The 27,358-nt window shown below is 34.0% G+C and overlaps 1 protein-coding gene across 1 annotated transcript; it reads left to right on the forward strand.

Annotated features, from left to right (window-relative positions):
• The first annotated feature begins 201 nt into the window (after positions 1 to 201).
• On the forward strand, positions 202 to 24,823 carry APOBEC1 (apolipoprotein B mRNA editing enzyme catalytic subunit 1). Its single transcript, XM_031940193.1, has 7 exons — positions 202 to 225; positions 3,741 to 3,795; positions 6,913 to 6,964; positions 20,358 to 20,420; positions 22,301 to 22,698; positions 23,799 to 23,917; positions 24,424 to 24,823. The coding sequence occupies exons 1-7, from the start codon at positions 202 to 204 to the stop codon at positions 24,571 to 24,573; spliced, it is 861 nt and encodes a 286-aa protein (XP_031796053.1). The 3' UTR covers positions 24,574 to 24,823.
• Positions 24,824 to 27,358: the final 2,535 nt, after the last annotated feature.

A 27,358-nucleotide genomic window follows, 5' to 3' on the forward strand; every position in this document is an offset into this window, starting at 1 on the left:
TTTCAGAACCTATAGTTTAATTACAATTTAACTGTTTCCTCATAAATTTCCCTCTCCTCTACCTTTACCCCTCACAATCTCCTCTTAGTCAAACATCAGCACAATAATCCAATATCTCTATTGCTTCATCCTCAACTGGACTAGAGTACACCTCAGACCATCCAGGGGTATTGAAGTATATTGTCATTGCTGCTCGTGACGATGGCATTAGAGGTGGTGGTAATGGTATATATGTATCTTATGGTATAATGGCTTTGTCACAGGGAATTCATGGTCCCAAAGCACTGCTAGATAACCCAAATGCCCATCTGGATTGTGGAATCCATCCCAGAATATTAGCTCAAAAGGATATGGTAAAAGTAATCCCTTTCATTTTACAGATGAAAAAACAAAACCTTAAGGTGATAATAAGTAGTAGAACCAGGACTAAAATACAGATCTCGTGATTCCATGTACAGTACAGCATGATAGTGCAGTTAGTTGGATTCAGAACTGGCTAAATAATCAGATGCAAAGGGGAAGAATTCTGTATTTGATGTCAACTTAGAAAGAGGTCTCCAGCAGGATATCCTGAGAAGTCTGTGCTTGATCCTATTATGCCATTTTGTACCATGACTTACATATAGAAATAGATGGCTCTAAGAAATAGTTAACATATTGTTTGACAGAGACAAGTTCCAAAAGGATATTTTAAAAATAACATTTGACAAGCATTTATTAAGCCTTTACTATGTTCCAGGTATTACACTAAGCCCTTTACAAATATTGCATTCCATCTACACAGTGACTCTGGGAACTAGGTGCTATTATTAGCCCCATTTATAGGAGAATGAGGTAGGCAAAGGTTACATGATTTTCCTAGAGTTAGATAGTAAGTGTCTGAGGTAGGATTTAAACTCAAATCTGACTCTAAGTCCAAAATTCTATCCACTGAATCACCTTGGTACTGTTACATTAAAATATATGGCTTAATCTAATAGGATGATAAGGATCTATGTAAAGTCTTAAACTTAACCAGATTCGTTACTATTCCATAGCACTCCCAGAAAGTTCCATTAGCAATTAGCCATTAGCCATTAAACCATTAGCCAATCTGAAATATTCATGTCAGAAGGAAGAATTACAAAAATATATAAATTTACACCCCCACACACATGGGAGGTGTAATTCTTCTACTTCTCTGGGGAGGAGAAAAGAATTACCTTCATAACTAAGTTCAATTTGTATAAAGCATGTTCACAATTCCAAATCAAAACCCCTCCTCAGGCTTCCTAGCTTCTCAAAGCTTCCAACGCTGACTTGTCCAGGCTGACTGTATCTGCAATCCTGACTCCAAAGTGACTTCTGGATCCCATGGGGATCAACTCCAGCACCAGAAACTGAGGAGGACAAACAACACAGAATGAAAACAGCTTTCTTTCTGAGTCCAAGAGAAAGAGCAGGGAAAGGAAGAACATTTCCTTCTTATCACATCAGTTCATGGCACCTATACTGTAAGTGAACATCATCTTCATTCTCTGGAAGCAGATAATAAGAGTAATTTAAAAGAGCAGCAGAAAGAGATTGATTGGCTCATTCTCACCAGTTTTATAGACAAAGACAGCCAATCAAAGGAGGCTATCTCATCCACATGGTAAGCGATACAAAGGCTTCCATGTTAGATGGAATTAACATCATCAAAAAACATTGGTTATGCTTACATTTTTCAAAAAATCAGTTTCACAAATTCAATGTGGAAGAGATATGATTAGACCATAGTTTATCTGAAAAAAATCAGAGTATATTATTAGCATTCACACTTAATATGGGTCGGTATGATATGGCAGACAAGAAAGCTACTGGAATCTTTTTGTCATATGAGGTGCAATCTCCAGAATTAGGGCATTGATCACTTAATCTCTGCCCTGGTCAGACCATATCTGATTGGTTTATTTGATTCTGGATAGTACATTTTCAGAAGGATAAACTTTAAAAAAAAAAAAAAGAGAGAGAGAGAAAAGGGAACAGTAAAGATGTAAAAGAGCCTCGTGTTCCTGTAACATCCAATCCAATTCTGTCAATAAGCATTAAGTGGCTATTATTTGTCATGCAATGTGCCAGGCTTTGCTTAAAGGAAGGCAAAAATGAAACAGTTCCTAGACTCAAGGCGCTCACATTCTATTGGAGGAAACAATATGTATATACATAAGTATAAAAAAATTAATTGGGAAAGAATTCACTAATCACTGGGGAAAATCAGAAAAGTCTTCACATCAAAGTTGGCAGCACTCAGGTACAGCAATGTAATCTAACATTTATTGAGTTTCTGTTATATGTTTGATTATTTTAAATGCTGACAAAACAAAAACATAATGAAAAATAGTCTGTACTATAAAAGCTTCACTGGAAAACCCCTGATCTTGGGAAAGATTGAAGACAAAAGGAAAAGGGGACGGCAAAGTTGATAGTGTCATAGAAATAACAAACGTGAATTTGGACAGACTTAGGAAAATAATGGAGGACGGAAGAGCCTGTTATACTATGGTCTGTGGGGTCACAAAGAATAAAGAGTCATTCACAACTGGACAATGAACAATAATAAAAATGAGTGAGGAAACAAAGGTTTGAGCTTCCAACCATATCGATTTATTAAACAATGCACACGAATTGCATAGCAAGCTAGGCACAGAACCCTGAATAGGGGAAGAGACAAATTTTTATGCATTAAAAAAATGCTATATAAACCAGGATATAAAATTAGGCAATCTGATTCTAATTGGAGAAAGATTAGAAGCATTCTCACTGGGGGAGTGAGCAATTGCAACTCCCTGAAATCAGAAAAAGTGGTGTCTCACTCTCCTCCCCTGCCCCCAAGAATCTGAATTCAGTCAAAGGGACATAGAAGCAATAACTGATTGACTGGTATGGAGTACATTTTCGGAAAAGACATATAGGTTGCCTGAGACATATAACTGTAAGAAAACTTACATCAATCTTTGGATATAACTGGGTTTCTGATCAAAATAATGTAAAGTCCTTAGTTAAGATACTCTAAACAAGTAGAGGTGGTTCAACTTCTCAGTCACACAGGGGCAGGTTCAAATAATGGAATAAAGTTTTCTCCCAGTTCCCACAATTGAATAAATTTTTCTCACAAGACAGAAATTGGACTAGACCCATAACTGAATAGAAAGGGAACTGAACTAGATCCAGCATAAGATGAACTCAATTCCCATAATCCCTTCATCTGGAGGAGATATAATAAATAAAGAAGTATAAACATGATAATTTGAGGAACAAAAGCAAATTAACAATGAGGCAGATAAGAAAAAGGTGGCACAAAAACCAAGACTTGAAAAACTTCAGACTTGAATTGGGCCTCGACTTGCTAAGAGCTTGACTTGATGGAAATACATTCCAGGAATGAATAACAGCCCGGAAAAAGACATAGCAGTGGACAATGTTCTGCTAAGTTTAGAGAATTGCAAGAAGGCTATTTTGTCTTCAACATGAAGTGGTATTTGGTGTAATTAATCTGGAAAGAAAAACTGATAGATTGAGAGATTCACTTTTTATCCTAGAGGCAATGAGGAGTCACAGAAAGTTCTGAATGGAAGTGTGTTGCAGTCAGACTTGTGTTTAAAAAGATTGTTTCAGTAGCTCGGCTGAATTGTCACTTGGCCACATCAGAAGTTTTTGTGTAGTCCAAAGCAATAGACAAAATTCAAGCTCATAAATTCAATTATTTTTGCTTCCACCAGAAAGTGAGCATCCGGACTTGCACCCAGAGCATTTTCCATTCACAAATTTGCCTTGGTAAGACAATTCCAAAAGACTTATGAAAAATTATATCCCTATCCAGAAAAAGAACTGATGGTGTCTGAATGCAAATTGATGCATATTATTTTCACCATATTTTTATAGCCTTTTTTCTTTTTTCTGTTTCTTCTTTAACAACATGATTAATAAATTGCTTACTGTCAGAAGAGGAAGAAAGAAAATTTCAAACTCAAAATCTTATTTAAAATAAATGTTTAAAAATTGTCTTTACATATAATTGGAAAAATAAAATGCTATTGATGAATATGTAAATATTTAGAAGAATTGCTCATGTTTGACATATTGAATTGCTTGCTGTCTTGGGGAGGGGGAAGAGGGATAGAGGGAGGAAAAATTGGAACACAAGGTTTCACAAAGGTGAATGTTGAAAACTACTTTTGCTTGTATTTGGAAAAATAAAATATCATAAAAATAAAAACATTATATTAATTTAATTATAATTATAAAAAATCAAATGCCATTAAAAAATAAAAATTAAATTAAATACATATGGCCTGATACAACAACTTCTATTGGTAGCACAGGCTGAGCAAGCTGGATGACTTCAAGCTCAATTTCATTCTCAGGTAATCTGGCTTTCCTCCCTGACTTCCAATTCTATTTTTTGCTTGCGCATTGAATGCAATTTTTATATCTCTTGAAAAATGGACAAGTCCAAGTAGTATATCACAGTCTTGCCAAGACAGTGCAATGAAAGTCACAAGCTGTAAAACACAGTACCGTTTTTCCACTCTCTCTCTTTAGGTTACATATAACACAAGATTCTTCAGTGCTCTTTTTTGGCTTACTCCTTTGTCATGATCAGGACATGTTCTCTACCATGTATGCCCCCAAATCTCCATGTGAACAAATTACAAAAGTTATATCAAAATTTGGTGAATTTATTTTTTTTAATTACCAGTTTTATGTTGGACATTACAAACTAGTATTTTGTAAATTGTATATTCTGTTCCAGAATGAATATACATGTGGCATGATTTTTGCCACATGAAGAATAAATATGAAAAAGAAAGCAAACTTTAAATGAGCAAATTTTGCAAGAAAGTAGATGTTATTAATTATACATGTAATCATGAGATCATTAGAAATGTTGAAAATGTACTGTTTCCCTCCTGTATTTTTTTATTCAATGTATTCTGGGATTTTCTTGACAAATAGTTGCCATTGTTAAGGTTAACTGATTTGAAGCAGGAAGTTTAAAATAAGTATTAAACAAAATAATTATTCCTTAAGAGATAACTATTTTCTTTAGTATAAAATTTTTGAGGTCTATTTTTGTGTTTTTTATTTACTTAAAGAGTACAATTAACATATACTTTTCCTTTTAATGAATTTCTACAGCCATTTTTAAGAAGAAAGTTTGATTTAGTTTATGTCAAAATATCTCAAGAAAGTTGAGGGCATCAATAATTCATTCTTTGCATAAATGCCAAAGGGATTTTCCTAAAACACAAATTGGACTTCAGACCCTTCTTTGAAAGGTCCAATAGTTTCCTTTTGCTTCCAGTACTTGTCTTGGTATTCAAAGCTTATAATCTGTCTAGCTTTCCAGACCTTTACACATTACCTCCTTTTATATACTCTATATGTATAGATTAGCCTATTTTCTATTCTTCAAATATAACAGTCCATCTTCTATCTCCATGGCTTTATATGAGATTTCCCTCATACTTGTATAGCAATAAGTGAATTACCCCAGAGGGGCCATCCTATGGAATGTTTGCCTAGAGTTCTCCCTGGAAACTTCTGGGGACTCCAGGGACATGGTGACTCAGCATTTGATGATGATGATTCAAGATGATGAATCCTCTGATTGCTTCCAGTCATGTAATAACTCAGTAATCAAAGTATGTATATATATATATATATATATATATATATATATATATATATATATATATCAGGGTGTAAGATAAAATATACGCATCTTTCAGATTCTGTAATCTTTTCATTTTGCAAAGGGGTACAAGATGTTGAGGACTACTTTAGTAGTGTAGAATTCCAATACATAAACTAGAAATAGAACAATTATTCTTGAATTTCATTCTAAGATGTAGGATTCATATTCTTTTATGTTTTTCCTATCTTAGAGGCAGATAGAAATGTCACAGTGATTATGCCTTAAAATTGTCTGAGTCCTGAATGTGAGAATTTCTACAGTTGTCTTTTTTAAAAATGAAAAACCTGAATCCTCTAAGTCATCAGTGCACTAGAATCAGGTCTCATTATTTAGCTCAAAGAGTACTGAATAGAAGCCCTTCATTCTTATTCCAGCTCTAGTACCAAAGAATTTGTTGACCTCAAGGAAAATATTTCACATCTATGGGTCTCAGTTTTTTCCTTTGTAAATTGTGGAGTCTGTACTCTAGTCTAATTGTTCTTTAAGATCTCTTCTATCTTTAAAATTCTTTGACTCTGCTCTAGACTCTCTGTCACAGATTAGGGAAAAGCAAAACAGAGATTGGATTAGGGACTTCAAAAGAAAAACCCCTTTTTCCCTGTGTTTTTGCTGTGTACCTCTGGACCTGCTCTATCCAAAGGATACTGATATTATCAATTCAACTCAATTTAACATATATTTATTAAATGTAGACAGCTAAATAACATAGTTTTAGAGAGCAGGATTCAGGAAAAACTGAATTTGAATTTTATCATAGATGTTAACTAGCTTTGTGACACTAGGCCAGTTACTCAACTTCTTTATACCTCAGTTTCTCCATCAGTAAAATGAGAGGACTCAATGGCCTCTGCAATCCTTTTCAGCTCTAAATCAATTATCCTATGAATTTACTATGTAACTACAAAGAATTATATTAAGTATAAAAAGAAATATTGAAACAGCTCCTACCCTTGAGGACCTTACCTTCTACTCTAAGAGATATGAAACAGACAAAAATAAGCATAATACGAAGTAAGGTGTGATAGTGCAAAGGAAGAATCAGACAAAGTGCTGTAAGAAAACTGAGAGATAGAATACTTGGTGGTGGTAATGGAACAACCATAATTTACCTCTGAAAATTGAAGCAGTACCTATACTTATGTTTCCTTGTGCTGTCTTTCTGGAAAGTTTTTTTCTTTCTTTTATTTTCTTAGGCAGTAAGGATGAAGTGAGTATTCAGGATCAGATGGATATTAAGTGTCTGAGGTCAGATTTGAACTCAGGTGATGTGGTATCAGGGCTAGTGCTCTATCCATTGCAACCCCTAGCTATCCCCTGAATTGTACTTTACTTTTTAAAATTTTTATTTTCTCCATTTACATGTAGAAATAACATTTTGGGAGAGTTATATATGTACATTTATTTTTTACATATTCCCTTATGAATCATATTGGGAGAGAAAAATCAGAACAAAAGAGGAAAATCAAAAGAGAAAAAGAAAAAGAAAAAAAGTGAACATAGCATGTGTTGATTTACATTTAGTCTCCATAGTTCTCTATCTCTATTTGGATGGTATTTTCCATCCAAAATTTATTAGGATTGTTTTGGATTACTGAACCTCTGAGAAGAAGCAAGTCCATCATAGTTGGTTATCACACAATTTTGCTGTATGCAATGTTTCCTGGTTTTGTTTGTTTCGCTTCAAAATTAATTCATTTAACTTTTTCCAGGCCTTTCTAAAATCAGCCTCATTTTTAAAATGTTCCTCATTTTTAATAGAACAATAATATTCCATTATTTTCACATGCCACAGCTTATTCAGCCATACCCCAAATGATAGGCATCTACTCATTTTCCAATTCTTTACCATCACAAAAAGAATTGCTACAAACATTTTTGCTCACGTAGGTTCTTTTCCCTCTTTTTTTGATTTCCTTGGGATGCATACCCAGTAGTGACACTGCTGGGTCAAAGGGTATGCACAGTTTTACAATTCTTTGGGCATAATTTTAAATTGCTTTCCAGAATGGTTGGATCATTTCACACCTCTATCAACAATGCATTAGTGTCCCAGTTGTTCCACATCCCCTCCAATATTTATCATTATCTTTTTCCATCATCTTAGCCAATCTGAGAGGTATGAGATAGTATTTAGAGTTGTCTTAATTTGCATTCCTCTAATCAATAGTGATTTAGAGCATTTTTTTATATGACTATAGGTGGCTCTAATTTCTTTATCTGAAAATTATGTTTGTATCCTTTGACCATTTATCTATTGATAATTGACTTGTCTTCTTATAAATTTACCTCAATCCTTTGTATATTTTAGAAATGAAGCCTTTTATCATAAACACTAGCTATAATAAAAAATGTTCCCTGTTTTCTGTTTCCCTTTTAATCTTGCTCATGTTGGTTATGATTGTACAAAAGCTTTTTAATTTAAGATAATCAAAGTTGTCTGTTTTATATTTCATAATGTTCTCTAATTCTTCTTTGGCCATAAAATTCTCTCTTCTCCAAAGATCTGATGGGGAAACTACCCCTTGCTCTCCTAATTTGCTTAGAGTGTCTGAATTTTACTTGTCAATAACAGTCTAACCAACAAACATTTATTGAGAACTTATTTGTATCCACCATTGCGCCACCCTTGTGAAGGCTATATAAGTATAAGAAATAGTCTCTAACTTCAAAGAGTTTACAATCTAATTGGGAAGAAAATACTAATAAAACCATTATATAATGCATAAGACAATATGTGTTGAAATGCTCAATTGGGTGCTAAAATTGCTATAAGATTTCAGAGACAACAAAGGATACTGTGATCTGAAGCCAGAAAAGACTTCATAAAGAAAACACTATTCTTCACTGACCATACTGTTCTGTCTTTTAAATGGACTTATTAATTATTGTGAAATCCTGAAACTTTCACATAGTTCAAATAGTCTGCAAACTTGAACACTGAAGTGATATCCTTTGTCATCCATTGATTACAACTTAATTTTCATTGGTACAGATGGAAGGGACAAAATACCAGTGACATGGAAACATAGTCACACAAACTTCTTTCAAGTCATGGCAAGTTGAAACTTAACAGGTAAAACCTGAACAAACCTCATGTAAAGCTGCAACAAGCTTGAGAAACTATTTTTAGGCAAAGCTTTTCATGGCAAGAACCATGTTTGAATGAGCAGTTTTGTACATTGTGGTCATTTTCTTATTTATATAAATAATGGTGTCATTATCTTCTCGCTATCCCTTAAATTAAATAATGTACCTATTTCCAAACAGCTTTCCAATACTGCAGTTTTTTTTTTTTTAATATAGAACTTACCTTCTCTTCTCCCAGTTACAACTGGTGTGCCCCTCAGAATTTATCTGCCCCAGGATGCCACAGTCAAGATTCTGGGACACTGAGGGAAAAAAAATAGGAAAACCCAAAATCTCTAGACCTATAGAATTATTTAACTGTATAGCCTCTTGCAACCCCAGCTATCTTTATTTTCTACTAGGAAGAAGATAAAAAGAGAGAAAGGGCAGGGAAAAAAAACTTCTTGGCTACTCTTAAGGACCAAACTACAGAGAAATGAGAAGTCATTCCCTATTGGGAATTTAAAAGGAGTCAATACTTTGTAATTCTATTTCCCTCCATTTCTCTGTCTCTTTCTCCCTCTCTCTCTTCCTCCTTCCCTTTCTTCCTCTCTATTTCTCCATTTCTAACTCTCCCAACTCTCCCTCAACCCTAACCAGAGAGATGCTTACCTCCTCAAACACAGAACCATGATTTTCAATCTGCTGGGAGTCTGAGTTGATAGTGTGCTTTCCCAGGGATTCATATCAGTAGCCTGATGGCCATCCAGAAAGAAGTTCAATGGAGAATTAGGACATTAGTGATACATGTCTTTCCCTGAAAACTCCAGAGAGCAATTGTTACACATTATGAGGAAATTCAGGGAAGGATCTTGACTGCATCCCTTGGCTGAAGTATCTCATGGAAGACTTGATTGGCAAATATATGTCTAGGAATTTGAATGGTGGCCATCTATTACAGGAAAAGTCAGATTCTAGGAGACTGATATGGTGAGATGAGAATGTTTGTTCTAAGTCTTTTCCCCTTTGAGACCAAAAACTTTTTGAGTGGAGTAATTTTAACCCACTATCAATATGGTCTCTGGCTGAGTTGGTGAAAAATCAGGCAGAAATAGCTGAGTAGAGGGAATTAGAAAATTCAGACCCTAATTGTGTTGGCTATGGCTCATTTAAGTATAGTTGGCTTTAAATCTAGACTGCTTATATTTCAATTTCTCTTAGTAAAAGTATTTGGATCTATATGTGAAAGATTAATCTTTTGTAACCACATTGAAAAAGAAAATAAGATTTTATGGGACAGGGGACAAGTGAGCCAAGTGAATTATAAATCTTAAGGAGATTAATTCATACCTTTAGATTAAATAAAGCCTAGTAAGATACTTAAAGGAAACATTGGGGACCATGTAGAAAATGCAGGTTTCAAAAACACATTTCAGAGAAATTAAAAAGAGTCTGGGGGACTGAGAGCAACAAGGCACTGTTCTCACCTGCATAGTTATTTGAGCTGATCACTTAGTGCTTGTCTTGCCATCTGGTGGCTTGTCTAAGCATGGCATACAGAGTGGTTATTTAGCCTCCCCACCCTTCCCTACCCCTTTTACTGCCAATTTAAAGCAAATTGTTCCTGTGAGCACAATATACATTTTACAATTTTAATGACAGAGAAAATGCCATGAGTGCCTTTAGTTCCTCATTTATCTGAAAGTGTGGACTCCTTTATTCCAAGACAATGCTTAATATTTTAGAGCTGAGACTTAAAGAGATAACATAAATATTAGTTATCACTTAATGAGTATTTATGAGTATCTGCTAGAATTATAGAATGCCAGAGGTAGAAGAAAAAGTACAGATTTTTCCTCATTTGAAAGAGAAGCCAACCTCTTCAACACTAAGATGATCCAAATCAGTTCCAATAGAGCAGTAATGAATTGAACCAGCTACACCCAGCAAAAGAACTCTGGGAGATGACTATGAACCACTACATAGAATTCCCAATCCATCTATCTTTGTCTGCCTGCATTTTTTATTTCCTTCACAGGTTAATTATACATTATTTCAAAGTTTGATTCTTTTTGTGCAGCAAAATAACTGTAGGGACATGTATACATATATTGTGTTTAACTTACACTTCAACATATTTAACATGTATTGGTCAACCTGTCATCTGGGAGAGGAGGTGAGGGGAAGAAGGGGAAAAGGTGGAACAAAAGGTTTTGCAATTGTCAATGCTGAAAAATTACCCATGCATATATCTTGTAAATAAAAAGCTATAATAAAAAGAGAGAGAGAGAGAGAGAGAGAAGCCAAGGGTCTCATGTAAGATTTTACACCTTGTAAGGGATGAAGTGAGGACTTAAAGCCAAATCTTCCATGAACCAAGTGTCAGACATTATGTTAAATACTAGAGATAGAAAGACAAATGTAAGTCAGCACAGTCTTAGAGTTAACAACAGTTCAGAACCTCTATGACTCTTTGATCATTTATTAACAGAGCTGAACGAAGACTGAGAAAAGATGCAATCTGATACTGGAGTTTGAAAAGGAATGGGCAACAAAAAGAAAAGGGGGAAAGGGACTTGATAGTAGACAATACTGTGAACTTGAACATGTTGAATGACAGTAATGATGCTGGGTTAAATTTGTTAACTAGAGTTTCAAGATTAGGAAGAGATTGAAAAGTAAATCTAGAATAAAAACAATGAAAGAGGAATCAAATGACTACCATGGTAGTGAACAGTAAGAATGAATTTAGAAGTCATAATGAGTCATAGGCAGATATGAAATGATGGGAAATTATAGGGAGACAGGGAAATTTTAGAGTTTTGGATAATAGAGCTGGAACACTTCTGGGTGATGATGAGATCAGAACTATGACTTTCCCAGGAAACCACTGATGCACAGTGAAGATGCAAATCATGGGAGTTGAAGCTGATGAAATGAGAAGCAAGAATTTTTGAGGGGATATTAATATTTATAATGAAATCTCCAAGTAGAAGGGCAGGATATGATGTAGAAAGGAAAACAGTGATCCAAGTACTGAGCCTTTTTCAGAAAGGAGGGGGAATGTCTAGAGATTAGATATTAGCCACCAGGATATAATTGTAGTGAAGCTTAAACAAAGATTGCGAAGTAATGGAGAGAATAAGTGGTTGTATAAGTAACAGAGAGGAGCAAGACACATGTGTCCTGTGATCCTGAAAGAATGTACATGTGCATCCAGTTCTAGAAGGGATTGATCCATCATTCAGCATCTTTTAGGGGGAGCCATGTTTCCACTATTTCAGGAAAGTTGAAAGAGTTTAAGCGAAAAATATTTAATGTGAGAAGCAGTTTGTTTATAAAGAATGAAATTGCAGGTGCCACAGTAAAGTGTTGGCAATGCTACCCTTGGGGAAGGAGTTTTTTTCTTGCTTCTTAATGCTTTTATTGTCAAGGTTCAGGTGTGTGGGTAAGAGGGAGAGCAGGGCCAGGAAGGATTTGCTTGCTTTGACATTATTAAAATTATTTCTTGTGAAAGAAATTAGAAAAGCAATCTCAGATTAAACCTTTGGAAATAATTTTTCAACTAATATACACTTAGCAAAAAGTATTCCTATGCCTTAATTCCAAGAAATATTGAGAAAAATGAATTGATTTATCTTGCAATTCTGAGAACTTTGTCTAGATATATATATTTTTCCCTTTAGAATATCTTATTTTATTTTATAGAATAAAACAAGCTTTTCCATAAGTCAGTATGATAAAACAAAGATGATTGTACATGAAAATACAAACATTATATACAACTGCTATTCTTTTTAAATATATAATAAAATTATCATGAAAATTTATTTTTTTCTTTTTTTTCCTTTCCCCAGCCCCACACTAAATATGGCTTACTTTAGCCACAAATATCTGTGTTTACATATATATGTAAAATCATTCTATTGCATACTCTAACAGTTTTTTCTCTGGATGCAGATAGCATCTTCCTTCAAGTATCCTTTGTAGTTAATTTAGGTATATATAATTATTTATAACAGTTAAAATAACATTCAACCAAAATTATTCTTAAAACAATATTGTTGTTACCCTAAATAATGTTCTCTTGGTTCTGCTCTTCAATCTTCTAGTCATTATTTCAAGCAAATTAATCCATGTTTTTCTAATATCATTATTTTTTGTAGCATAATATTATTCCATCACAAACATATACTATAATTTATTTAGCCATTCCCCAAATGATGGATATCCCCACAATTTCCAGTTTTTTTGCCACCAAGAAGAGAGCTGCTTAAATATTGTAGAACATATGTATTCTTTTCCTTTTCCCCTAATCATCCTTGGAAATAGACCTAGTAGTAGTATTGCTGAGTATAGGCAGTTTAATAATTCTTTGGTCATAATTCCAGATCACTCTCCAAAATGGTTGAATCAGTTCACTGGTCCATCAACAGTGAATTCTGCCTCAATTTTTCCATGTCTCCTCCAACATTTATCATTTCCTCCTTCAATCATTTTAGCCAATCTGATAGGTATAAAATGACATCTCAAGGTTGTTTTAATTTGCATTTCTCTAATATAATGATTTAGAGAATTTTCTCATATAACTATAAACTGTATTCATCATATGCCTATTCATATTATTTGACCATTTATCAATTGAGGAATGACATATTCTTATAGATTTGACAAAGTTCTTTATGTATTTGACACATGAGACCTTAAAGAAAATGTCTATAAATAAAAATAATTCTTCTCAATTTTCTGCTTTCAATTTTCAATCAATTTTCTTAGCTACATTTGTGTATTTGAACAAAACCTTTTAAAATTAATGTATTCATTATTAACCATTTTACACCATCCCCTGCTTTCTGTCACTTGTTGATTCATAAATTGTTTGCCTCTCAATAAGTCTAATAAATACTATGTTCTGTGTTCTTTGAATTTTCTTATAATATCTTTATATCTAGGTCCTACATCCATTTTTTTAACTTTATTTTGATACATGATGTCTTATAGGAAGAAAATTTTTGCCTAAGGAGCCTTTGAATCACAAGGATTTAGAGAAGAAGAAGAAAAATTTTCCAAGTATAGGTATTATTTATAAATAATACTTCATTTGATCTTCACAAAACCCCTCTGAAGGAGATACTATTATTGCCCTCATTTTACAAATGAAGAAACTAAAGCAGGTAGAGATTAAGGGATTTGCTGTTAATTTTTTTTCACATATGGTATGCTTTTTATATACCAGTTGTTATGTTATCTATCCTATTACACTGTAAGCTCCTTGAGGCAGAGCCTATCTTTTGACTTTTTTTTTGTATCTTTAGCATTTAGCATAGTCCCTGACATATAATACACACTTAATAAATGTTTATTGATTGACTAATAGATTGACAGGAGAGTAATCTATGGCACTATTCCCTAGCAAAAGCAATGATAGCTGAGCCCTAGGCCCCAAAATGAGATGTTGATTTGATTTTCTCTATTGAGGGGAAGGTATTATAATAGTGGAAGAGTGTGCAGGAGTTTAGGATTGATCCTACGCCAAATGGTAAAAGTATGATGTCTGGATCTTCACTGATTATTTAAGGCTAATTCGGTTGTCATCCTCTGGATAGGAGGGATTAAGGGAAGGACTGTGATTCTCAGAAAACAGTCTAAGTAACTTAATCATTTGAGTGCATTGGCATTGTAATGAGTGAAATCTGGCCAAAATGGCACAAACCAGAAACCAAGAGTTCTATTTTTTCAGAATGCCCATACAAACCAGTAGCTTCATGTCATATTCCTTTTGACATAACTGAATCACAAGCATTATATTTATCTTGATTGGGAAAGATAGTAATCAAGTCCTCCAACAATAAACAAGATATTTGTCATATAGCAATGGGAAGAAATGTAGTTGGGCAAGCCAAAGGGAAAATGACAGGAGATGTGTACTATAGCATTCAATCATTCACAGGATATAAAAACCAGAAGGAGGCATATTACACACTCCCACATTTAACTTCAACTATAGACAAGAACAGCAAGAATTCTAAAGGCTATTATAAACTGATAAACTATCACAAAGATCAAGGTCCTTCTGGTTGTACATCTGGCAATGCCCCTCCCTTACTCTTTTCTGTCATTCGGTCAAAGGACAAAATCTTAAGAATGAAAAAAAAAATAGGATGAGTGATACCTGGTGAGCAAAAAAATGTAACATTAATTCTAGTTAAAAATTAGAAGTTTTTTTTTCTTTTTATTACTTGACAATATCAGTGCCTTGAAATATTCTGAAAACAGAAACAGAAAACAACCTTATTCCTTGTTTTTAGTTTTAATTTTAGTTCCCTGTCATTTAATTATTCAGATGGGCAAAACTGAGCTCACCTATATTTAGTGGAAGAAGAAAGTATTAAATTCAAGTGTCATCATTCTTAATGTTCAGTGTGAAAAGTATTCTTATTTAGACATTAAAAGACATCATGATATTAGCAACCAAATGATATCCCTGCCTCCTCCCCCCTCTCATTAATTATTTTCCTCATTTGTGTCTCATTTGATTATCCTGGTAAGTTTGAATGAGTCACCTTCCTCTGCCTAGGAAGGTGGCACTGGGTGCTTCTAGAGAGTCAAAGTTCATATTGTTGCTGGCAGGGACAGTCAACTCAGCTCACAGCTCCAGAAACAATCCCAGTGGAAAGAAGCCACGGATTCAAAAAAAAAAAAAAAAAAGGTAACTCATAGAACCTCTTGTGTAGGGATCAGGGAGAGAACTTTGTGGCACTCTGTACTCATGTTCAGTTTTTAAACTTCATCTGGGCATATCTTGATTAGGTGTGTTTTTTTCTAGGTATATTGATGTTTGTCACTATTGTCATTGACATTTATTATTCTCCAATGATCACCATGTTTGACAAAAACTAAATGAATCTGAATAAACCAGCCAATAAATATCAGAGTGTCTTCTTTATGCAAGTTTTTATAGTGAGATTAAAAAGAAATATAGACATAACCTCTACTTTATAGGGCACATATACAAAAAAGTCAGTGAAAATTTAAAAAAAAATAGTTCAAAATAATAATAGACTGTCATAAAATACATCAATTGCTTAATGAATTATATAGATAATTACTCTAAGTGTTCAGAGACTAGAGTGGTTAAGGAGGAAAGTGGGAATAGAGAACATGAGCTGTGCAGTGAGGAATGGGTAAAATTTGAATGAGAAGGGAGACCATCTCAGGAGAATTCAATGGCAGAAGCAAAAGTATGGCATGAAACCACTAATTGTGTTAGAGAGAAAATGAACTAATCTAATTGGAGTAAAGAGTTTGTATAGGGGAGAAATAAGGCACACAATTTAAAGCAGATTGATAATACATTATGGAGATCCTTAAATTCCAGGTTTCTCTGGATTCTATTCTTTTAGTATTGGTAAGCTTTGGGGAGCTTATGGCCAGGAAAATAAAGCAATCAATTGGACAGCTTGTTGGTAAATCTTTGAAGCTGTCTCAATGTCGTCATTAAATCCAGCCCCCCATTTTTATTCTGTGTATGTCTTTCTTTTTAAATGTGTGTCCCAAAAGCAACAGATTGTGGGGCTTTGTTTTCTTACCCAATCTGTCACTTTTTCATTTTGCTGGATTGTTTAATCCATTCAAATTTAAAGTTATGAAAATTAGGCTCATATTTTCCTCCTCTGGTCTCTAATATTTTGAAGCTTTCTAATGCAACTATCACATAAGATTGTTTATTATAGCTATCTCTGCTGATATTTGATTCCCCTGGATGGCTACAAGCTTCTTGAGCAGAGAGCTTATGACTTCTTTAAATTCTGTGTTTACACACACACACACACACACACACACACACATATTCATATATACATACACGTACATACATATTAACAATCTCATTTAGAAGATGTCAGAAGTCTTTTGGATCTAATTTTTCCTCCAATTTGTTCAGTTCTATATTTTTTATTTCATTTATTTCTATTAGAGCTATCCCAAAACTGAGAAATAGTGGAATCTCTTACCATTACTCTGTTATTGTTTATGTTTTCTTATAGTTAAGTTAATTTTTCCTTTATGAATTTAGACATAATATGGATTTGGGGTTGTTCAGCATCCTTGTTTATCTTTTTTAATATTTTAAATTATTGTTTTTGGTTTGTCTGATAGCATGATTAAAATTCCTGCATTTTTTTATTTATCTCATAAATAATGTGTTTCTTTTCCAGCTCTTTATTTTTATTCTAGGTAGTTTGGTTTTTTTTTAATGTGTTTCTTGTAAGCAACAAATTGTGAAGTTTTGTTTATTTATCCAATCTGTTACTTTTTCATCTGATTGGATTATTTAATTCATTCACATTTAAAGCTGTATTAGATGTATGTTTTACTTCATTTGTCTCTAATATTTTGGAGCTTTATGATGTAATCATCATGTAAAATTGTATTGCTAACTTTGATGGTTTTAGATATGATTCCTTTTCACTTTGTGTCATCCTAGACACCTAGCTCATTGCTCTACATTATGCTTGAAAATACCTACCGGTTGAGGCAGCATGGTAAAATGGGGGAAATAGTGCTGTTGAATTTAAAAGGGCTAGATTTAAATCTTATTTTGTGCACGAGCTATATGAAATTAGCTATGTCACTTAACATCATGGGCCTTTGTTTTTTTATCCATAAAAGGAAGTCACAGGAATGGATGGCCTCTGAAATTAGTTTCTTCCAATCTAGATCTATGATCTTGTGACTAAAGGTGGATTAAAGGAAAAGAAACAGGAAGAAAGGTGATCAACTTGGGAATCTTGCATTGTAAATAGTAAAATAATATGAAATTGAAAGACAAATATGAAATATATTAAATAATAATACAAACAGTATATAATTGCTATAATTGACAGTTTTGTACTCAGAGGTTTTAGCATAGAACTAGGAGGATTCATTCATACTTTTAGGGACCTATATTCCAAGGTCATTCTAAGTAAGGGAAGTAGTGAAGATCAGAGACTAAAGAGTTTTTGCTCTCACTTCAAATGGAAAAGTAATCTGGAAAGGTAGCTTCTTGATACGATTCTATCCCCAAAAAAACCAATTCTTTTTATAAAACATGCTTTTATATCCAGGCCTAAGGTTATAGCAAAAAGTTTAGAAAATCTTTTTAGAATCATAAATCTCAAGCATTTATCTTCTAAGGATTCAAGCTTAATATATAGAAAGAAGATTGAAATCTGAAGATGTGGCATTTGATCTCTCCTCTGCCACGTCTATTTGTATAAAATTGGGAAAATAACTAAACTTCTGAACCTGTTTCCTTTATTTGTCAAATAAGAATATAGATTAGATGATCCCTGAATTATTTTCCAGCTCTACAATTCCATAGCTCTGAACCTAAGAGAGTGGGAGATGGATTTCAATAACTATTTTGAAGGAAGAAGTGAAAATATTTGATGACAACATAAAGGCAATTAATTGCTTTGGAGCATAAAGCTAATATTTTATTTAAGGGCTAGCCTTTGCACATTGTACAGATAAGGCATATAAGCTCTGTAGGTTATTGTTCTGCCTGATCAGTTTTTAGACTGAATGTAGTTTCTTACAAGAACGTTTTCTAAGTATCTGGCACTGTTAAAGAAAATAAATTCCTTTACTATTGTCATCCTTTGTGTAACAGGCATTTTGAGACTCATATAAAAACTAAATATTTTCTCAAATGGAAAAAAAGAGTTTTGTGTGGGAACTGAGTTCCCATGAGTACACTATAATCATATACATGGAAACACATAGAATAATCATATTTACAAGCATGAATAATATAATAATAATAAGGAGCTTATTTTTCTAAACACTTTTCTAAACAGTTATATTTTATCCCCATTAAAAGCCTGTGAGAAAGCTAAGATAGATATTGTGGTCATTTTAGAGATGGGGATATTAAGACATAGACAAATTAAAGATCATTCCCAATGGTATTACAGGCATCTAGAGATCAACCAGAACTAGAAAACAGGTTTTCTGATCATTCTCCTCTCCCCAGTCCAATATTTTTTGCTCTAGATTTTCTATCTCTAATATTTGTAACACATCTAAGCACTGCTTTATGATACTTTGGGATGCCACTAATAGTCCTAAGGCAGAGACAAAGAAAAACAGAGAAGAAAAAAAAGTGAAAGAAAAAGGACAAAAACAGAAAAGAATGGCAAACATAAAGGGGAAAGAAAAGATGCTTATAGAATAGTAGAAGTTGCAATAGATCACCAAAAGTTGCTCTAAGTATTAGTGAATGGCATCCATGTCTGGATTTATTTGCCCCTGCCAGAGCCATTACTAATCCTTCAGATACCTAAGAACAGGAAAATGAAATAATCCCTTAAATCAAAGTTTTATAATACATTTTCTTATTTTTATATTAGATTCTTTTCCAAATAAGTGCTTTCTCATTCCCCTAACAAAAAACAAACAAAAAACATTAAGATTTTATAACAAAAGTAACAAAGATTTTTTAAAAGAATCAATTTAGCAAAGGCAGGCACCATATCAGCCATTATATTCAATGTTCCACATCTATGGGTTCTCACCTAAGCAAAGATATGAGACAGATGCATTTTCTCAACTCTCCTTTAAGTCCAGGTTTTGTTATTATCATCATAGGACTTTTAGTTTCATTTTATTATTCTTTCTGTTTACATCAGAGATGGGCAATATCCAGCCTGTGGACCACATAAGGCCCATTAAATCCTTTGGTCTGGCCCTGCCAAAGCAATGATGAGCTGAAAGCAAGATACAACCACCTCTCATTGCTTGAGTTTTTAAGCTGATAATTTTATATAGCCCGCAAATGATATTATAAATATAATATAAATAATATTTATATATTAAAATAAATGTTTGTTTAGTATGTATTATATTCATAATATAATATATATTTATATATTATTCATATATTTAAATAAATACAAGTAATATAAGTAAATGATAATATAAATATCCAAATCTGTCTTGGCAGAAAAAAAGATTCCTCACTCCTGGTTTACATCATTGTAATTCTTATGAATATTACTTTTCTGGTTCTTTACTCAGCATCAGTTCATACAAGTCTTCCCTTATCAAATCAATTTGAAAAGATGCAATCAATTGATATAGATGAGGAATTCCCTGGTATGCCATTGAACCACTGCTTTGCCACCCAATGTAGAATTCTGGAGGGACAAAGTCAGGGATACAGCCACAAAGAAGGAAGTATATTATCTGATGGCTTTTTATTTTAATTACTCATTTTTACTAAGTGCTAATCTCAGATGTTCATAACTTGCTAACAGAGGATAAGACCTGTCAGTACCCTCTAAATTTCAATACCCTGCCCTGGTTATAGTTCTGACCCTTGCATTAGATGATAGTTGATAAAGCATCTCCTCAGAATACTAGATGCAAGATTATCAATATCTTTTCAAATGAAAATAAGCAGGGGAATGGAAAGTTGGGTTAGTACATATGTGCCGGCTCAAACTCAGTTTTATAATATTAATGGTATTACTGAAAAATGACATAAAGATCATATAAGAACCTTATCAATAATCTTCCTCTCACTAAGATGCTATATAATACTCCTTATCTTTTTGCCAACAGGTCCTTCAATGGGAGATGCCACTCTAAGGTGAGGACAATAATATTCAGTTATTCTAAGGACTAAAGGACATTTCAGTGCCACAAAAGTCAAATGCATTTCCACAGTCTTTCCTACCTCAGTCATCCTCCTTTCTCCATTTATTGTTTCCTATCTCACGCTATTTAATCATTTTCTTCACTATCTACATCTGTTTTTACACTTCTTACTCTGTTTAAACAATTAATGCTTCATCTACTTTACTATCTTTCTTACTCTAGTTCTTGTTTTCACAATCTGAAATGTCCTGGAAACTTCCTTATCCTATTTCACTTTCTATTCATTTTCCTCAGAACCCACTTTCCCCTAAAGCCGTCCCTCTAAAATGTCAGAATCACAGAGAAGTGGTGTCTAAAATAAGCATTATCTAATGATGAGCAAAACAAATTATCTGTTTCAAGAATGAGAGGAGTAAAAACTCTTGGGACACAGCAAGATCATTCTCTGATTACATTGTATGCTAGTTAGAACTATCTTGACTTGCCTGAATTGAAACTTTGAGATACACAGGGGATGTTAAAGCTGAAATTGCTACAAAGACAAAATTGTCTTCAAGCTTTAAAAGAACTTTGTTTAAACAAAGGTATAATGTGGAGGAATCATAAAACCATTCTTCAGAACCTGTTAGAACCTGATACCTAATGTGGAGCTTCACGGCCTGAAAAGACCAAGGGTCAAATGGGTAGTAATGGAAATGATTAGAGTTGGAATCATATAGAAGAGCTATCTAAGAAATCTGAATTCAAACAAATGAAATATTTGTGAAGGGCTTTGTGTTCACATTTGGCCTACAAAGCTTGGGGTTGAGTGAGCCATGTTTCCTGCAAAAATTTTTTCTTTGTACTACACTTTCTAAGTATTTGTGTGAGCTCTACAACATTGTGACATCACCTGCTATGTACTCTTGATTACTCAAAGATGTTTATAATTTGCAATTTAAAATAACTAAGGAGCCTCAAAAGGGAGGTTGTGGGAAGAGTACAGAGGACTACATAGGAATTAACAGAAGTGGCAGATAGAGCTGAGAGATTGGCACTTCCCAAACTAAGATCAACTGCAATCTCTACAGCATTCTCTCAATGCTATGTCTTGACTTCTATTGGATTATATTTCCCTAGTACCTTTCCTTAAGTGAACTGATTTGTCCTTCTTTCTCTGCTTTGGGTAGACAGATTTAATTGGGAATAGATAACCATGAAAGGATACTATAGTGAATACTGACGATCTCTTCCTGCAGCAAATGCAAAACAAAATAAAACTACCTTTCTCATTGCTAGTCTCATATATGCTGGGACTTGTGCTCTGGCAATGCATGGGGCTGAAGAATTTTTATTTACTTAAAGAAATATTCTTTGGATTACATATATCCAAAAGCTATGTGTGAATACCTTAGTACAGTGACATCATTCAGCCTAGATTAGTCTGCATTAGATATACATGCACATTTTAAAAGTTTGTAGAGTCTTATGAGGGAGATTGTCATGTGGACCATGCTGGAATTGGTGAGGGTGACAAAAGTTACTGCTATGCTGAGAGATGTCAGAGTACTTTAGTTAGCAGCCATCCTCAAAAAAGTCAACATTCATCTCTACAGTGTTTTGTTGTTGCCATGTTGAAAAATTACTTGATTCACAATAAATTCCTTTCTTTTCTCCAATAAAGTGAGAGGACACAACAACTGGAAAACTTTGACACAAAAATTCTAGCTTTGACTAATGGCATAATGATATTTCTGAATAGCATTTCTCAGAGAAATTTATATTAGGATAATTGCAAATTTCCTTGAAACAGTCGGTTCAGAAGGAGAATAAAAAACACCAGTGTCCTTTCAAAAATTCTATATCAACATGGGGCTGCTTCTTTTGTTTCAGGAGGAGAATCAAATCCTGGGAATTTGAAGCTTTCTTTAACCCTCAAGAACTCCGTAAGGAGACATGTCTACTCTATGAAATCAAGTGGGGTGCAAGTCACAATATCTGGAGAAGCTCAAATCAAAACACAACTCAACATGCCGAAATCAACTTCATGGAAAAATTCACCTCAGAAAGAAATTTTAAACCATCTGTTAAATGCTCCATTACCTGGTTCCTCTCCTGGAGTCCTTGTTGGAGATGTTCCAAGGCCATTAGAGAGTTTTTAAATCAATACCCCAATGTGACCCTGGTCATTTTTGTATCTCGGCTTTACTGGCACATGGAACAACAACATCGTCAAGAACTCAAGGAACTTGTCTGCTCTGGTGTGACTATCCAAATTATGAACTACTCAGGTATTAAGATCATGATCCTGAAGGGGAATTGAAAGGGAACATTTCTAGGGATAGAAGGAAAGAATACCACAGAGTCACTATTTTAGAGGAGGAATCATGAGATAATTGTATTTGATCTAATCTGTATCAATGGATGTTTGCATGATTAGCCCTTTGCCTATTTACAAAAGAATTGTGTTTCCAAATTACTATTCTAAGCAGGGATGTGCTGGAGGTAGCTCATACCAGCTTATAACTGATAAATTTGTAGTGTTAAAGTTGTAGTCATGTTCATCTCAGAAATCCACTACAAATCAGGATCTGATTTATTGTTTAGTTTATTTTCTGGACTTATGAAAGGGATGGAGATAATCTTTAAAATGCCAGTGAAACTTATAAACATGCCATGCAGACATTTCCAAAACCTCTTCTCTCATCTCAAGAGTTGGTTGTTAAACATTTACCCGCATAATCCTGCTTGTAAATCAGTTGTTAAGAAATTAGAGTGTGTCTTTCCCCATAGAAACAATGCTATAAATTCCCACGTAAGACCACAATCGCTATACATTCTAGGTACTTGCTAAGATCCTCATCTTTAGAAATCAAGGACAAAGCTAAAAACCAGGAGTAAGGGCCAAGACGCTGATAATCTTTTTAGGCTTAGGTGGCTATAATGAACTTTGAGATGTGAGTCACCCCCAGCCTTTTGAGGAATTGACTTTGGGTATCATATTCACTCTGTCAAAAAAAATTGCTGTCCTAACCCTAAAAGGGGAAAAAAAGACATGAGGAAGAATCAGGCTGCTATACCTCAAGAAGGAAATGTAGTGGTACTAAGATTGTATCTCATATATTCCCCTTTTCTATTGTATTCTTGGAATCATTCTTTCAGGCAATATAAAAAATGAATAACAATAATTCAGGGAATATTCCTGCTCCAGAACTTTTGGGGGAGCTTATCATAGCCATCTGAAAAAGATAAAAAGCCTCTCTAAGTGGGATCTAACTTTGAGTTTCAATCTTGTTTTTATCTTAGAGGGATAGACATAACAGCAAACCCTTATAATATTAAGCTCTTTGTGGTAACTTATATTACTTAACCAAGATTTCTGTTTCCTCAGAGTATCGTCACTGTTGGAGAAATTTTGTTGACTATCTACCTGAGGAAGAAGACCACTGGCCTAAATACCCCACTCTTTGGATTATGTTATATGTCCTGGAGCTCCACTGCATAATTTTAGTGAGTTATCCTACTTAGACAGAGGGATGAAATGTAGAGAAAAAAATCCCTGTGTCTTATCTTTTTCTGAGATTCTTGGTATTCATGATACCCAGAATTTCAGTTGCCTTAGTTCCAGGACCAGACTGGTCCATTTATTTGACATGCTAACCTGTCTTGGGACATAGAAGTAGGAGTGGAACAAACTTCTTGTGGGGAATAATTGGATGGAAAATGCAGAATAAACTATAAGTGAGTACTTCACCCCTTCCTACAGTAAAGAAATCAGGTTCTGGAACCATTTTTACTTCTGATATTTAATATCTTTCCTCTGTGTGTGTGTATGCATGTGTGTGTAATTTGTTAGATCAACTACTAATAGCTATTATTATGTTTTTCTGATAATTAACACAAAATAATGATTAAAAGTCAAACATTAAACGATGATTAAAATGTAAAACATTAAACAAGAATAGGAACAATAATGATATGATCTTAATTTTCTGTTTATTTTATTTTGCTTGCAGGGGCTTCCACCATGTTTAAAGATTTCAGTGCGTCATTCTGATCAGCTTGTGCTCTTCAGCCTTGATTTGCAAGATTGCCATTATCAAAAGATTCCATATCATGTTCTTGTAGCCACAGGAATAATCCGGCCATTTGTAACCTGGAGGTGAATAAAATGGGGGGTTTTTGGTGTTCTTATCTCAGACCACAGTACTGATGATCTACTAATGCCTGGACTTGACAAAGAGTTGGGAAATGAGAACAAACAAGAAACAAAGCAAACCGTAATATCACAAATACCACACACAATTTGGGATACGTTTCTTAGATAAAACATCTAATACATTCTGGAGTCAACTTTAAGAAGCCACAAAAAATTCATTAATATTCTCATTGTTTTCTTTTTAATTCAATTCAATTTAGAGGGCATTTATTATATATTTGCTATTTTCAAAGTCTGGGGGTACCAAGAAAAATAGTCTCTGTCCTCAAGGATTTAATATTAATGGGAAATATGAGTATAATACCTCTATAGACTTCTATCTGGGGGATGCTTAGCTGGATCCCAAGCAAACATATGAAAGCTTAAGATAAGCATAGTATTAGTCATACATAATAGAAGGGCTTTATCTCTACCACCACCATCACTACACCTCAGAGAATGTGTAGATATCAAAAGGCATCTATAGATATCAGATACATATAACCAACTTTTTCTGATATCTCTCATACATAGCCTATTGGCCACAATGATTTAGGAGTTCATAGTGCACACTGATGGAAAAGTCTTTAAATTGGCTGCTGAGCCAGAATTCTTGAAATACCACAGGGCTGCTTACACATCCTTGGCCTTTCTTTTCCTCCCAGTTTCAAAATGCAAGGATAATTCATTGAGTTATCCAGAGGAGTGGGCATAGAATGTGCTCTCCCTCATCCAACTACAAATTATGACTACATGACATTCTAGACAAGTAATGTCCATGCCTGGAAATCTCTCCCTTCTCATATCTATCTCTTAGCTTCTCTATATTCCTTCAGATCTCAGTTAAAGTCCCATCTTCTTAAAGAAACCATTTCCAAGCCCTAATTTAAAGGTTTTCCCTCTGAAATTACCTCCATTTTATCCTATTTATATATTACCTGTACAAAGTGTCTTCTATTAGACTGTGAGTCCCTTGAAAGAAGGGACTGTTTTTTGCTTTGTAACTCCAATGCTTAGCACAGTAGCTAGTATATAATGTGGACTTAATAAATATTAGTTGACTGACTATTCATATTGAGTTTAAAATTCATGAAAATAAAAATAAATAAATAAATAAATCATGAAAATCTCAAGATGTTTTTTGATTGAATTTAAATATAGTCAGGTTTCCTCACCACCTTACTCCCAATCTTGTATTTAAGAATTTTGTTTTTTTTTATTTAAAGACTTTAAATTTATTCCTATTAAATTTCATCGGAATTATGAAGAAACTTTGTCATATTAGGATTTAAAAGAGCCCAAATTTTCTTCAAACACCCCAAGAAAACTTATAAAAATGCACCAGAAGGAAGAATGACAAATAAAATCAAAGATGAAACAGCTATAAGCTAATCGATTCATTCAGTCTAGGAATGCACAGAGATTGCTAGAATCCACTGGAAGCTTAGAGCAGAAAGAAAACTGTGTAGATAAGAGTCTGGACCTAGACTAAGAGACAAAACCACAATTTAGGAAAAACAGCACGTATCAACATCCAGGTTAGCTCTGTGCCCAGTCAGCTTAACAATTGAGTAGATTTCAGAAAATACAACAGCAGATAGGACCAGATCACTACCTTGACAGTGTCTCAGTATCTCAGTACTCAGTGATCTTGCAACATCAACAAAGTCATAGAAAGAAATGAAACCAAAGCAGCTCCTAGTGGCTAAGAAGCTCCAAGGGAGGCACAAACAGATAAACCAGAATGGCTCAGCACTTAAGCAGTACTATATAATAGAGGAAACCCAGCACCCACTAGCTGATGCTTAAGGCATAACAGAAGAAAGTGCCTTGAAGTACCTGGGAAGCAAAGTACCTCCTAAGCTGGCTCCATCACCATCAGCAACCTCTGGGTGGGATCTATCAGGCTCACACCAAGGAACAAAAACAAATTCTGTTCAAAATTATTCAGGAAGAAGAGAGAGAAGGAACCAAGGCCAAAATCTAAGTTGGGTCATCAGGAAACTGAGCCAAAACCTAGGAATTTCCCTAAAGGAAGGGATCTACTACACATACAGGGACAATCAATCAATTAGAAAGAATTACATAATAGCAATGAATTGGTTACATTTAAATAAGAGAGAAGAAAAATAAGTCTCCTCATAGAATCTTTAAAGAAAAGATATAAAATTAAATAAAATAAGCAAAGGACATGGGTATGGTTCTATTTTCTATTGATGGTGTTAGGAAAAGGAAATGGGAGGAATAGGGAAATGTATTGGGGATTAAAGCAGGAGAAAAGGGAGAATGTATTATCCTTTATAATAGGAACATATGAAATGTACACTACATAAACATGTAGAAAAAGGTGGGAGATTGGGCACCCTATGAACCTAATATTCACTTAAACCAGATAACGAGACATACAAAAACTATGGTGTAGGAATATCTTAATCTTTAAAGGGAAATGATGAACAGGTAGATATAGCATTATAAGGGAGGGAAGGTTAGGTGAAGCAGTAGTCATAAGCAAAACAAACCAACATCAAAAGAGTAAAGAATGATAAGAGAATTAAAAGGAAATTTTAAAAAGAAACAAAAACCAAAGATGGGAGAGAGGGAAAGAAAAGAGGAAGAAAATAGAACAGAAATGGACACATTAATTAAAGATCACTAGTATTAAGCAAAGTATTCCTCTTTCAGTACTTTCTTTTTTTTTTTTTTTTTTTTTTTTTTGGCAAAGAGGAAAATATCTAAGCATACAGGAAGGAGGA

Source organism: Sarcophilus harrisii, chromosome 5 (genome assembly GCF_902635505.1).
Source record: "Sarcophilus harrisii chromosome 5, mSarHar1.11, whole genome shotgun sequence".
NCBI lineage: Eukaryota > Metazoa > Chordata > Mammalia > Dasyuromorphia > Dasyuridae > Sarcophilus > Sarcophilus harrisii.

Excerpts from the sequence above, each read along its gene's own strand:
- APOBEC1 (XM_031940193.1), top strand. The coding sequence starts at position 202 with ATGGCATTAGAGGTGGTGGTAATG. Across the intron at positions 3,796-6,912 it reads CCATTCACAAATTTGCCTTG|GCAGTAAGGATGAAGTGAGT; the intron begins GTAAGACAATTC and ends TTATTTTCTTAG. Across the intron at positions 6,965-20,357 it reads ATGGATATTAAGTGTCTGAG|ATGCTATATAATACTCCTTA; the intron begins GTCAGATTTGAA and ends CCTCTCACTAAG.